The sequence below is a fragment of the Phaethon aethereus genome (genome assembly GCF_964289735.1).
Source record: "Phaethon aethereus genome assembly, chromosome: 6".
NCBI classification, from domain to species: domain Eukaryota; kingdom Metazoa; phylum Chordata; class Aves; order Phaethontiformes; family Phaethontidae; genus Phaethon; species Phaethon aethereus.
The window spans coordinates 24,626,110-24,638,007 of record NC_138580.1 but is presented as its reverse complement, the minus strand read 5'-3'; the positions used below and the strand labels follow the sequence as shown (position 1 = coordinate 24,638,007).

Sequence of the window (11,898 nt, the reverse complement as noted above, 5' to 3'; positions counted from 1 at the left end):
CTCTCTATGGGAGCGTTTGCTCTCTTATTTCAGGTTACTTAGGTTAGTTAACAGCTTTCAAGGGGGGGGCTCTACCGCATACCTTCTGAAAATCCCAGCAGATTCAAGGAGATGGATCTCTCTTGAACATATTTGTTCACTTCTTCAAGGATCTCTCAACCCACTGTGAAGCGAAGGGAGCAGCCTCACCCCAGCGCGCAGCCTGTACGCTGGTGAGGTGCACCAGGAATAACTGGCTGCGAGCTGGTTTCCCTCGGAGGAACAAAATCCCAAATCTGGCAAGCTGCTCTGGTCAAAAAGGATGATGCACAGCTTTGGGTCTCCGGCTCAGGAAGTTTCCGAGATCTCACCGAAATGTTCAGTTTCTCTACAGATAATCCTTTTCTTATCTTTATTTATATATTTATTAAGTCACAGCTCATGTTGCCACTTACTTAGAAAAAAATGACCTTCTGTAAACTGCAGAAGATACTTGACGGGTGAAACACACGGTGCTCCCATGTCCAGCCCGGCGGCGCCGTGGCCCTCAGCTGTCTTTCCCAAAAACAGGTGCTGTAAGTCAATACGTCGGCGGTTTTATTTCACCAGCACCCTGGCCGGAGCCAGCGCAGCCCTCCTCCGGAGAGACCTTAAAGGCGCGTTGCGCATGCCTCCGTCTGGATGACCGCAGCAAGAGGGAGCCGGGATGATGAAGGTCCATCGCATACTCCTCCTCATCTCCACAGGTAAAGGTGTTCCCGCCGTTACCTTGAACGGGGGTTGGCTCCTTGCTGAGCGTGCGGGACCAGGGCTTTGCGTACGCATCGGTACGAGCGAATGCATGTTTGGAGAGCAGCCTGTCGTTTAAATGAGAGCTTTGAAGTGCACTGGTAACAGCTCAGGTGTTTCTAATTTCAGACACCGGATATTTTGAAGCAAGAAGTTTTTGGGTCTGATCGTTTTTAATCTCTGTCGTCTTTTTGCCATGCGCCCATTTACTCTAGTACACAGTTGTTTCAAAATGTGTGAAAGGATCTCGTAAACATGGCTTGAAATGTAAAAATTCATTACAAGGAATTTCACGAAGTCGTGGGACTACTGACAAGGAAGCAGAATTGATTTGCAGCTGCACGAGTTGTACCAGGATAATTCTTTTTAAACCGTCCCTTAAAAGAACAAGTATTTTGTGATCCTAAAATCTTTTCACCAAATTCAAGCAGTATACTAAGTTCCTATCAAGCCGGCCAAGAAGGTAGCAATATGAAGGATTTTAATCGGATTAATTGACTTAGATATGATGCTGTGATCATAATTTAAAAATGGAAAGACGAGTCCTGCCCGCCCCAGCCCCTGGCAGGGGAAGCAAGTGGTGCTTGTCTGCGGCAGGCAGCATTTCTCGACGGCATACAAGTGTTTTAATGCTATCTCATGGCAGCACAAGGCCGAGACAGAATCCTTGGCATCTCAGCTCAACTGTGCGAGAGGAGCTGATGGAAAGTCAGTCAGGAAACGAGGCGAAGTCCGGGCTGAGGTTGGAGTCAGCAGCAAAATTCTTGCTGACTTCAGTGGCCCAGGGTTCAAACCGAGAGAGGGGAAGGCAAGGATGGGATCTGCCAAAAACGCTTGCGGCGAGGCTCAGCTGTTCTGTTCCCTCTCACCACCTTTGAAACAGGGAGCATACAAAAACACCCCCGAGCCCCCCTTCCATTTGCTTTACTCCCCCATAAGAGCGAAGCAGCTACAGCCTGGGTACGCGGTGTGGCCGCTCGTTTTGCAACAGGCGATCTGGAGACGGGGTCCCTCTGTCCTTCTGCGAGGCAGGAATCTGAGCCCCCGGCCCTCGGGAGTGCAGTGCCATGCAGGTGCACTGCTACAGCCACTGCCTCCGCCCGCCATTGTCACTCCTGACGCTCTTCTTGCGAGGGCTCCTTCACGTAGCGCGGCCGAGTCGCGCTGAGCAGTCTGCGGGCAGAGCTCCCCACGGGCAGGCTGAGGCCTTCCCTGAGGAGAGGGAAACACGAGACCGCGCTGTGAATGGTTTCCTTCTCTCTCGCCATGAACACGACCTGAGCAGCTCCTGTCGTGGACCGGAGCTCCTGCTCTGCTTAGACTTCAGGTGCAAGGGGTCCGGGTGGTGCTTTCACCTCATGGCTGTTGTGCTTGGCCCTGCCCTTTAACGTTGCTGCCACAGGCAACTCCGTGGCATTGAAGGTGGGGAAGGCGACATCAGAAATCCCTGATTACGGGTATTCTCTGCGCTTAATGGTCCACAGGTATTGCAGGAAAAAACGGGGGTGGGAGTGCCTGGAGGAGGTTCCCAATGCTCAGTCTGATGTCCAGGCTCAGGGCTAGTTGTTCGTCTCCTGGTTGGAGGCTGTTGTTGCCTTACTCCTCAGCTGATCTCTGGATCAGATAGGCAGCTACCCCCGCTGATGGTATTTGCGATGCACATAACACACACCCGAAATGAGCAGTCACCCGGAGGACCCGGTGCTCGCCCACAGCCAGCAGCTTCATGCCCACCTCAGACTGACGGCGTCTTAGCGTGTCCCCTGTCCCACCTCACTGATGCCACCCACCCCTGCTCTTCTGCAGCCGGGCTGGCCCTGTGCTACGAACACGAGACTCGCCTCGTCGAGGACTTGTTCAGGGACTACAACAAGGTGGTGCGCCCGGTGGAGGACCATCGGGACGCCGTCGTCGTCACCGTCGGGCTGCAGCTCATTCAGCTTATTAATGTGGTACGTACGATATGAACGCGTGGTACGTGTTGAGCCGCTGGCTTACCTGACAGTGCCAAACGGTGTCGTGTTTTCTGAGGAAACAATTTTTTCTCCTTTAATCCTGATGGTTGCTGCTACTGCCTCCTTTTCTTTTTTTCTTTCTTTTTTTTTTTTTTTAAGGATGAAGTAAATCAGATTGTAACAACCAACGTACGCCTGAAACAGGTAACTCCAAATATTGCTAGCCGCTTAATCCAATTCAAATAAACTCACTGGACACAACCAGGAATTAACTACTGTGTTATACTTTCAATGGCAACTTGGACAGGTGGGTCAGCTAGCAGAGCGTTTCTTCTTTCTGGGCTCTCAAGAACAAAGTGCACCAGACATTAAGAGCCTTAAGAAAAGCATTTTGCTCTGTATTTCAAGCAGTAGACGTCTCATATCTTTACCTTTTGTATTATTTTCTTTTTTATAAGGTTCTTAAACCAAAATCTAAGTTAATGTAAAAAATTAGCTGGGGCTCCCACTAGCATATGTTTGTCTTTACCTGCATGTCCCAAAGCGAGGGAGGTGCATGTTTCTCGGAAGTACTGAAACTACCCCCCAAAGTGCTGGAAGAGGCTCTCAGTGGCTGAACTCCTCCCCCTTTAGCAATGGACGGACGTCAACCTCAAGTGGAATCCAGACGACTACGGCGGCGTGAAAAAAATCCGCATCCCCTCAGACGATATCTGGCGGCCAGACCTTGTTCTTTACAACAAGTAAGGGGCGGGAGGGGTAGCTCTGCCCGGTGGGGGTAGCACCCCTCAGAGCAGCCTTCTCCAGCAGCAGGCACGGCAGCACCGGGGGGACCAGTTCATCCACAGCCAGGCAAACCCTTTGGGGGCTACGCTAATCACGCTGCCCCTGTTGCTGTTAATGTCCGTGTTTCTTTCGCAGCGCTGACGGTGATTTTGCCATCGTTAAATACACCAAAGTCCTCCTGGAGCACACGGGCCTGATCACCTGGACACCACCAGCTATTTTTAAAAGTTACTGTGAAATTATAGTCACGCACTTCCCATTTGACCAGCAGAACTGCAGTATGAAGCTGGGAACGTGGACGTACGATGGTACAGTGGTTGTTATTAACCCGGTAAGCAAGGAGTTTGTGCTTGGGAAAAGCACTAAAGACCTGGATATGTCTTCAGGGAAATCTCAGATTTAGAATGGAATATGACCTTGTTTTGACTGAAAAACAAGCAGGCCCTACCTGTAAAATGTAGGAGCCCTTTTTGTAGATCTAACACAAAATCTTCCTGGTCTGGCTTCTAAAATTCTGCATACGCATAATTCCTGTGCCCTAACAGCCTCCTACCTGTCTATCCTCTGACAGCTTCGCAGCCCTCCTTATGGGTGTTCTGCTTTTGTTTGTTTTCTTATTTTGGGGGGGAGGAGTACTGCTTTTTCCCAGCTCATGACTTTCCATTTCCAAGGACCCCTTCCCTGTCCCCTCAGGTATGTCTCCTACCTGTAAATATTTAATCAGCCGTTCTCTTCAGTCGACTATCCCTGACTGTTTCTGTAAAGTATTTAGTTGAACGCTGTGTAGAGGATGATACTCTAAGGCAAAATAACATAGAAAAGGGCGGTTTGCTCCCAAAAATGCATGAAGTGCCTGGGTCATTGGGAATTCTGTTCCTGAGTGACTGCCAGGTTTTGATTCTGCTCGGAACACCTAATATTAAGAATTTGGGGTTTTTTGCTGTCAGGAGAGTGATCGCCCAGATCTGAGTAACTTCATGGAGAGTGGGGAGTGGGTGATGAAGGACTACCGCGGCTGGAAGCACTGGGTTTACTACGCTTGCTGCCCTGACACCCCATACCTGGATATCACCTACCACTTCCTCATGCAGCGCCTGCCTCTCTACTTCATCGTGAACGTCATCATCCCCTGCCTGCTCTTCTCCTTTTTAACCGGGTTAGTTTTTTACCTACCCACAGATTCAGGTATGTGAATTTATTCATTCTACTGCCATAGAAATTGCCAACAAGTTTCTGAGAAATTATGAGTATTTGAAATCACCAGCCAACTTGAAGGGCAGCACTTACAAAAACTGGGCGCTTCTGCTCAAAATGATGGCTCTAAACATTCCGCAAATAAAGGGTAAGCGCCGAAAGCTGAAACTATTGCTATATGATAAATTGTGCTGATTTCTCACAGAAGTCACTGCTTAACTGTCCGGTTAGCTTCGGCAAAACAAAGCTTTAGCTAGTTGATTTTTATGTTTTGCCATAGGTAGGTAGTGTTAGTATATCACCCAGTAGGTGAGCGCACAAGCGGTGAGTGAGGCCCTTTGGCGCGGTGTTAGAGCAAAGAGCTTGTTCGCTGCTCACAGAAATTACTTTGTGTGGCACAGAGAGTAACCCTGGACTCTTCTGGCCTCCTTTGTCCTTGCTGAGCCGCTCTTGCTCCCTGCAACCATTTCCTCTACTTCATTCATTTTACCTCGTGTCAGCTTTTCATACTGCTTAATTTCATTAAGCCCCTTCTATGAAATACTTGATGGACTTTTTTTCAGTGGGAAATTTTCTATAAAGTTAAACTGGATAGAAAAAAGATGTGTGAATCATGTTTTGTGGTTTGGTGGTGACATCCTACATACTGGAGGACCTCAAATAGCAACTGACCTCTGGTGTCAGAGGTGATTTTTTTTGTCTGCCTACTCAGCCCAGCATGAGCCTGCCAGGGAGTAAGGCAAGCAGCCCAGGAGGCTGTGGAGCAAGCATTAATCAGATGCATACACTCCATCATTCAAAATGCACAGCCCATGAGGTGCTCCTGGCACGTAAGCTCTCCATATCCATCACCCATACCTCAGCCCAGTCATACCTGGTGATTCCCATCTTAATGCTGGAGCTGATGCTGTTAGGCTCTCAGGTTTGGCCAGCTTGGCTACTGCTTTGGATGTTGGGAGAGATGATAGCACTCCAGATGCACATACATGTGCATGTGTGAATAGCCATCATCCACATCCTACCCTCTCAAATAAATACTCTCTTTGCCAAATGTGGTAGGAACAGCAATGGTATTACCTTTTCTTTTTGTTTTGTTTCGTTTCGTTTCATTTTGTTTTGCATGGCAGGTGAGAAAATGACTCTCAGCATCTCTGTCCTGCTGTCTTTGACTGTGTTCCTTCTGGTCATCGTGGAGCTGATTCCCTCCACCTCCAGTGCGGTGCCTCTGATAGGCAAATACATGTTGTTTACAATGGTGTTTGTCATCGCTTCAATCATCATCACGGTCATTGTCATCAACACCCACCACCGCTCCCCAAGCACTCACACCATGCCGCACTGGGTCAGGAAGGTGAGCTATACGGCCTTGCACGTTTCCTGGTTTCCACTGAGCACTCCATATTTTATTGGCAGGTTTTCTAATAAAAGCCAAGCAGAATTGGGGAAGTAAATGCATCACGCTTAACCTCTCTAGGCACAAGAACCAGTGTTTACTACTCAGCTGTGCATAAAGTCAGCAAGACTGCTAAGGTGCTCCCTTAAGTAACAAAGTCGTCCGCTGGGGTAGAGTCTTGCAGGGAAGAGACGAGGAAAACGCAGGCGGCTGAAGGCAGAGGGAACAGAAAACGGGCCAGCTGGACTCGGGTTACATTTCCTGGTCTAACCCTCCATCTGACTGCACAACACTGCTGCCTGCCCATGGCCAAGGCCACCAACCCGTGCCAGTGCGGAGCGCAGAGTGCATTGGGGGCACCTGTGTTCAGCACCCCATTTTGGAAAAGAGAGTTTAGCAAAAGCCATGACCTTCTCTGTACTTTTCCAAGAAATACAGTTACTCCGCAGTCCTTGGGAGGCAAGGAGATCCTTGCATGCTAGTCTAAATGGTAACCACGAGGTGTAGAAAAAATTGGATGTCTGTCATTACAAGTTCTTTGCCAGGGACGCGGTACACACAAGGGATCCGTTCGGTTATTTTTAAGCCTGCCTGCGTTCGTATTAAACCATGATACGAATAGGAGATTGTTCGGTGTATTTCTAATTATACTTTTAAGGCTACAGCTTACATAGATTCACTCTGTAGCATGAACAATCCCTGCAGAAGAGAGATTTCAACAGGCAAACACTGCATGCCCTTAAAATTGCTCTGGCAGCAAGCCTCTGTTATTCCAAAGGAAATTATTGTAAACTTTATATGCATGTGTAACAAATGTTTGTAATAGCAAAGTCAAACATAAGTAGCCAAAAGAGATCCTTTGTAGCCCATTCTTCAAGCCAGATTCATAAGCAAAATGTTCCAAATTAGATGGGGGTCTGCTCCGGGATGTAGCACGCCCCTTCATGTGTAGATGTTGGCTCTATGGCAGGGGGAAATGGTTTCCAAAAAATGTGCGACAGGCCTGCGGCTGATTCTGTCTGCCCCAGGACACAAGGCTGACAAAAGCCCCAGTGTCACTAAGGCGCAGGCTGTGGCATACGCCAAGAGGGAATCTGCAGCCGATCCCGCACGGGAAGTGATTTGGGACCGGCGAGTTTTGCCTTCGTTCAGTACACAGCTGCATCCGCAACACAGCCCCGCCGACCAGCAACTGTCGTCTTCTCCCTCTTTGTTTTCAGATCTTTATCGACACAATCCCAAACGTCATGTTTTTCTCTACAATGAAACGACCGTCCAAGGATAAACAAGACAAAAACATTTTTGCAGAAGACATTGATATTTCTGAAATTTCTGGGAAGCCAGGTTCTGTGCCTGTCAACTTCTACTCCCCGCTTACCAAAAATCCAGATGTGAAAAATGCTATAGAGGGAATCAAATACATTGCGGAAACAATGAAATCGGACCAAGAAGCCAGTAATGTAAGGCATTTTTTGTGCATGATTCATTTCTTGCTTTCAAATCGCTACTATTTTATTTTCCCTTGGCAAAATATCCATGCCTCACAAAAACACTCCAAACCCTATTTTGGCTTTAGCAGGGGACAGTCTTCTCCCCTCGATGCAGTCAACACGGAGCGACAGATAATAGTCACAGACGGCAATTGAATCTTGGTCAAAAAAAAAAAAAAAAGAAAAAAAAAGTGGCAGTGCTATGATTTTCTAAATATGGTATGTGAAGCCATAGACATGGAGTGTCTGTGAGTAGCAAAGCAGTTTCAAGAGCTGTAAGCAAGTTCCAAAACACATTCCTCCTGTCTCCCACATGGGCATCTTCCCCCTGTGGTGAGCAATCTCCTGTCGCTTTTGAAAAGCCAGCAAGCAAGCCAGTCCCCAAAAGGCTAGTAGTTTTATCTGAGAAGCGTTAAATGTAACTTACAAATGATAGTTCCAATTTCAGTAAGGTTTTGTTTTATTCCTGAATGCTACAAGTAGCCCCTGCAAGTGAAGCACGTCATGAGCTACTCTGATTACTGACTTTTTCCACGTTGCAAGCCAAAGGCAGGATAAATGCGTGTAGAGTCACATATGGCAGTGCTCCCCAGGAGAACCTAGCTCTGCCTCCTTCTAGCACATTCGCCATAGTTAACCCCCTCTTTTATTTCAGTTATCACAGCTGACGCAGCTTTTGCACCCATAATTCAGGACCGGTACTTCACCTGTCTAAATGATCATAGACCTGAAATGATCATAGCCTGAAGACGGGGAGAGAGTTCTCCGGGACAATAATTTGGCCCGCGCTCTTGAAAAGGAGGCAGCTCCTTCCCGCGGGCAGAATTTACACCACGGTGTTTGTTCCTGCGACCAAATTCCTGGAGCGTGTGGAATGGCTCCGTCTTGCAGTCTCATGTTCCCCACCACTCCTACGCCTCTTACGCGGATAAAGCATTGCCCTCAGCAGGGCTGGCGTGCCTTCAGCATCTCTGGGCTTCGCTTCCTCCTAGACTTACAAGGAGGGTCTTCGGGTTACTGGCAAGCACTCCCTTCGGAAGTGGAGCCCAGCTGCTTGTGTCATCTGGGCGCTGTTGATATCACTTTCAGGGGGTTTCAAAAGTCAAGTTCCCAAAATAAACTGAAGGTTGTGGCTTCTGAAGGCTGCCACTTCATTGGATTCACTTACGAACTGCCTCAAAACAGTACTGATCAGCAGTGTCCTCTAGATAAATTACGACAGTCTCTTCTACTTGTGGAGCAGCTAAGACAAAAGCAGAGGGTGCCTCAGGCCAGGACGTGTCACTCCGTAAGGCAGAGTTACAGGGTGGAAATCCCAAACCCTGCTGCACTTAGCACCTCGCACTCTGATCGCTCTTACGGCGCTGGGTCCCACCAAAAGCATCCAGCGAAAAGGCAGTCACAGGCCAGGTGGTTCACAGTGTCCCACAACTGGAAAAAAGACTAAGGGAGCTACCGAGAAGTAGTTTTTCACAGAATGTCATAGAATTGTTAAGGTTGGAAAAGACCTATAAGATCATCAAGTCCAAGCGTTTTCTCAGACCTTAGAGTATATACTAGGCATGGAAAGCACGGACTAGAGCTAAATTAATGGAAATTGTTTAGGTATCCCAGGAGAATGAAAAAGCAATAGAAAAACAAAAGCCATTTGGGACAAACTAAGCATTTTGCTTTCAACATTTTAAACTCCCTTTCAAAATTAACCATTTACCTAAAAATTAAGATTTTCAACATTTCTTTTTAATGAAATTATTCACCAAATTTCCAGGGTTTCTAAACAATTTAGTCTTGAAACTTGCATTTCTGGGTTGCTTAGGCTTCCTGAGCCACTGACCTGCTTTTGAGAAGAAAATGAGTATTTTTTTGGATAATAACAGTGGAACTTAAGGAAGAGCCTTTCCATTGTTCAAGGCAGTAAATTACAAGAATGCCCATAACAAACATGGCTCCGCAGAGATTTTACCATCATCTCCTTTGTTTCTTTCCCAGGCTGCAGAAGAATGGAAGTTTGTTGCGATGGTGGTTGATCATCTTCTCCTTGGTATATTTATGCTAGTTTGTATTATAGGAACATTAGCTGTATTTGCTGGTCGTCTTATTGAACTAAACCAGCAAGGATGAACATCAGCTGGAAACTATTTGCTACCCCGGTCAGTGTCTGAAAGCATCCTAACCATCAAAGCCTGGCCAGCCTCTGGAAGTTTCGCAGGCGGGAATCGGTCCCTGCTGGGAAAGAGCAGGGATAATAAAATGTAAGGCTCCATGCTTAGCACTTCTGAGCTGCTGCTCAGTGGCATTTCATTGCCAAAAAGAAACACTTGCGTTACTGGTAGGCAGAATGGCTGTCAGCCAGGTTTTGATCCATTTTACCATTTATTAAAAATGTTAATGTATTAATAAGACTGTCTGACTTTGTAACCCACAGATACAATTCCAGTGAAATCAATAGCAGTGAAACAAGCTTTAGCTGAGCTGTAAATCCGTATCCAACTTTAGTGTTCAAGCTGGTTTCAATATCTGCTCTGTGGTTTTCGTATTGGCAGAGTCACAAATGACTCCTCTTGTAACACTAGATGTAACCAGCAGAAATATCTCAAACTCCATGCTTACGCACTTGGTTTTTCACGCACAACTCTGAAATGACTAACTGTCATGCATGTCTCTACCTGTAGAAACTCTTGATGCAGCAAAGAGGAGGGACTCTTCCTTACTGTGGGAAGGATCCAGCCTCAGCCAGTTGGGTCCCGCGGGTATTTTTTACTATCAAGTCCCATGGTGAAGGACTTGCGGAGGAGGATATTTTGTCCTGTTTTGTCACTGAGCCCTGCTCTGTGATCATCAGGCATCCCAGTGACTACGTTGCAGTTGCTGCCCTCTTATTTTTTACCTGATAATACTCATTATAAGAAGCCCCACATTCATTTTATGTTAATGCTTAGGATTTTCAGTTGTCAACAAAGACGTTCTGCAATTGCATCCTAAGGGAAAAGTTTAGGCTAGAAGGGGAAGGATGGTATCCATAGGATAATCTTTGCACGCGGCTCCAGAAAGGTTGGTTTCCATTCTCCATTTTGAGTAATGACTAAATGTGGGGGCAGCTTCAGATTTGGGGCTGCTCAGTATGACATCTTGAACACAATTCTCTCTGTTCCCTGAGAAGTGTCCCCTGCCCTGCTGAAATAGATCACGAACATTAAAAGCAGACACAGCTTCACCAAGATCATTCCTAGGGAAAGTGTGGATCTCAGTTTTACTTAGGTAAGACAAAATGACAGGACACCTCCTCTCCTGAGCAACGCGAGTAATTACCCAAACTTTATTCAAATGTTGAGCAGCAGCTCTCTCTAGTGGCTAAAGAGAAGTAGTGCTGCTTTTGGCCAAAGATCTTTGAGTTTTAGTAAACGTTCAAAAGCAACGAGCCTGTGTGTGTTTCAGTAATACGGCGTGGAAACACTAGCACTGCTGCCTATTTTTTCGCAAAAATAAGTAAGGAGAGGTGGGGCAAGTGATACAAGTTACTCATCTTTCCCAGCTGGTTGTCCAAGCCAATAGGACTCCTTTGCTAACAGCTGTAAATAATTTGCTGTGAGTTTAATAAAATATTTTTTATTATGTTAATGCTCTACAGGAATGTGTCATGTCTGCAGAGGACAGGCATTTGAAATGCTCTGTAGGGAAAATCAGGCACTTGCGCAACACGTTTGCTGGAGAATGTTTTGGCGAGCTGCAGTCCTAAGCAAAGCAAACAGTTTGTCTGGGGCAATCGATCACTTGTAACACTCTGCTCGGCTCTTATGGTTTGGGTGATGGTAATCTTTGCCTCCCTGGATGATCATTAACCATGTAAACGAATGCTGAAGTTGTATACTGGGCGAAGCCTCTGCTGACAGATGGAGTGCTTGCTACAGCCCTGTTTATCTTCAGTGGGAGTTCTCAGCCCTCGGAGCGAGTCACGCAGCTCCCGGGCTCACGATGAGCTAAGCTGCAGCATAGTGGTGCCTGGGACTTAATTTGGGGGACTGTCATTGGCACTAAAATTGACAGAACAATCCTCTTAGAGGAGCATGTGTTTGCATCTTAGCATTAAAAATAAACATCAAGTAACAAGATTCATGGTTAGCATCCACAGTATCTTTGTTCAGCTTCCCCAGCTTCCTCAAGGCACATCTGGGTCTCGGCCTCCAAATTCCACCTATTTGTGTGCCAGGGTGTGTGCGTGCACACATGTGTGCCTGCCTGCTCTCTTCATATCCAGCTAGCTACCACGTTGCAGTGTTTTCCTTCCACTTCCTCAGAAAAACTTTTGAAAATA

General features: G+C 46.9%; 1 protein-coding gene across 2 annotated transcripts; it reads left to right on the top strand.

Annotated features, from left to right (window-relative positions):
• Window positions 1-685: 685 nt before the first annotated feature.
• CHRNA1 (cholinergic receptor nicotinic alpha 1 subunit) lies at window positions 686-9,707 on the top strand (the record flags this gene model as incomplete). 2 transcript variants are annotated; one of them, XM_082001387.1, is made up of 9 exons in its annotated part: window positions 686-725; window positions 2,575-2,720; window positions 2,883-2,927; window positions 3,357-3,466; window positions 3,645-3,840; window positions 4,457-4,694; window positions 5,831-6,054; window positions 7,317-7,556; window positions 9,576-9,707. In XM_082001387.1, the coding sequence occupies 9 exons, from the start codon at window positions 686-688 to the stop codon at window positions 9,705-9,707; spliced, it is 1,371 nt and encodes a 456-aa protein (XP_081857513.1). The 2 variants fall into 2 exon arrangements, with proteins under 2 accessions (XP_081857513.1, XP_081857512.1); XM_082001386.1 differs by lacking the exon at window positions 686-725 and having other exon boundaries at window positions 2,287-2,720.
• Between the last annotated feature and the right edge of the window lie 2,191 nt (window positions 9,708-11,898).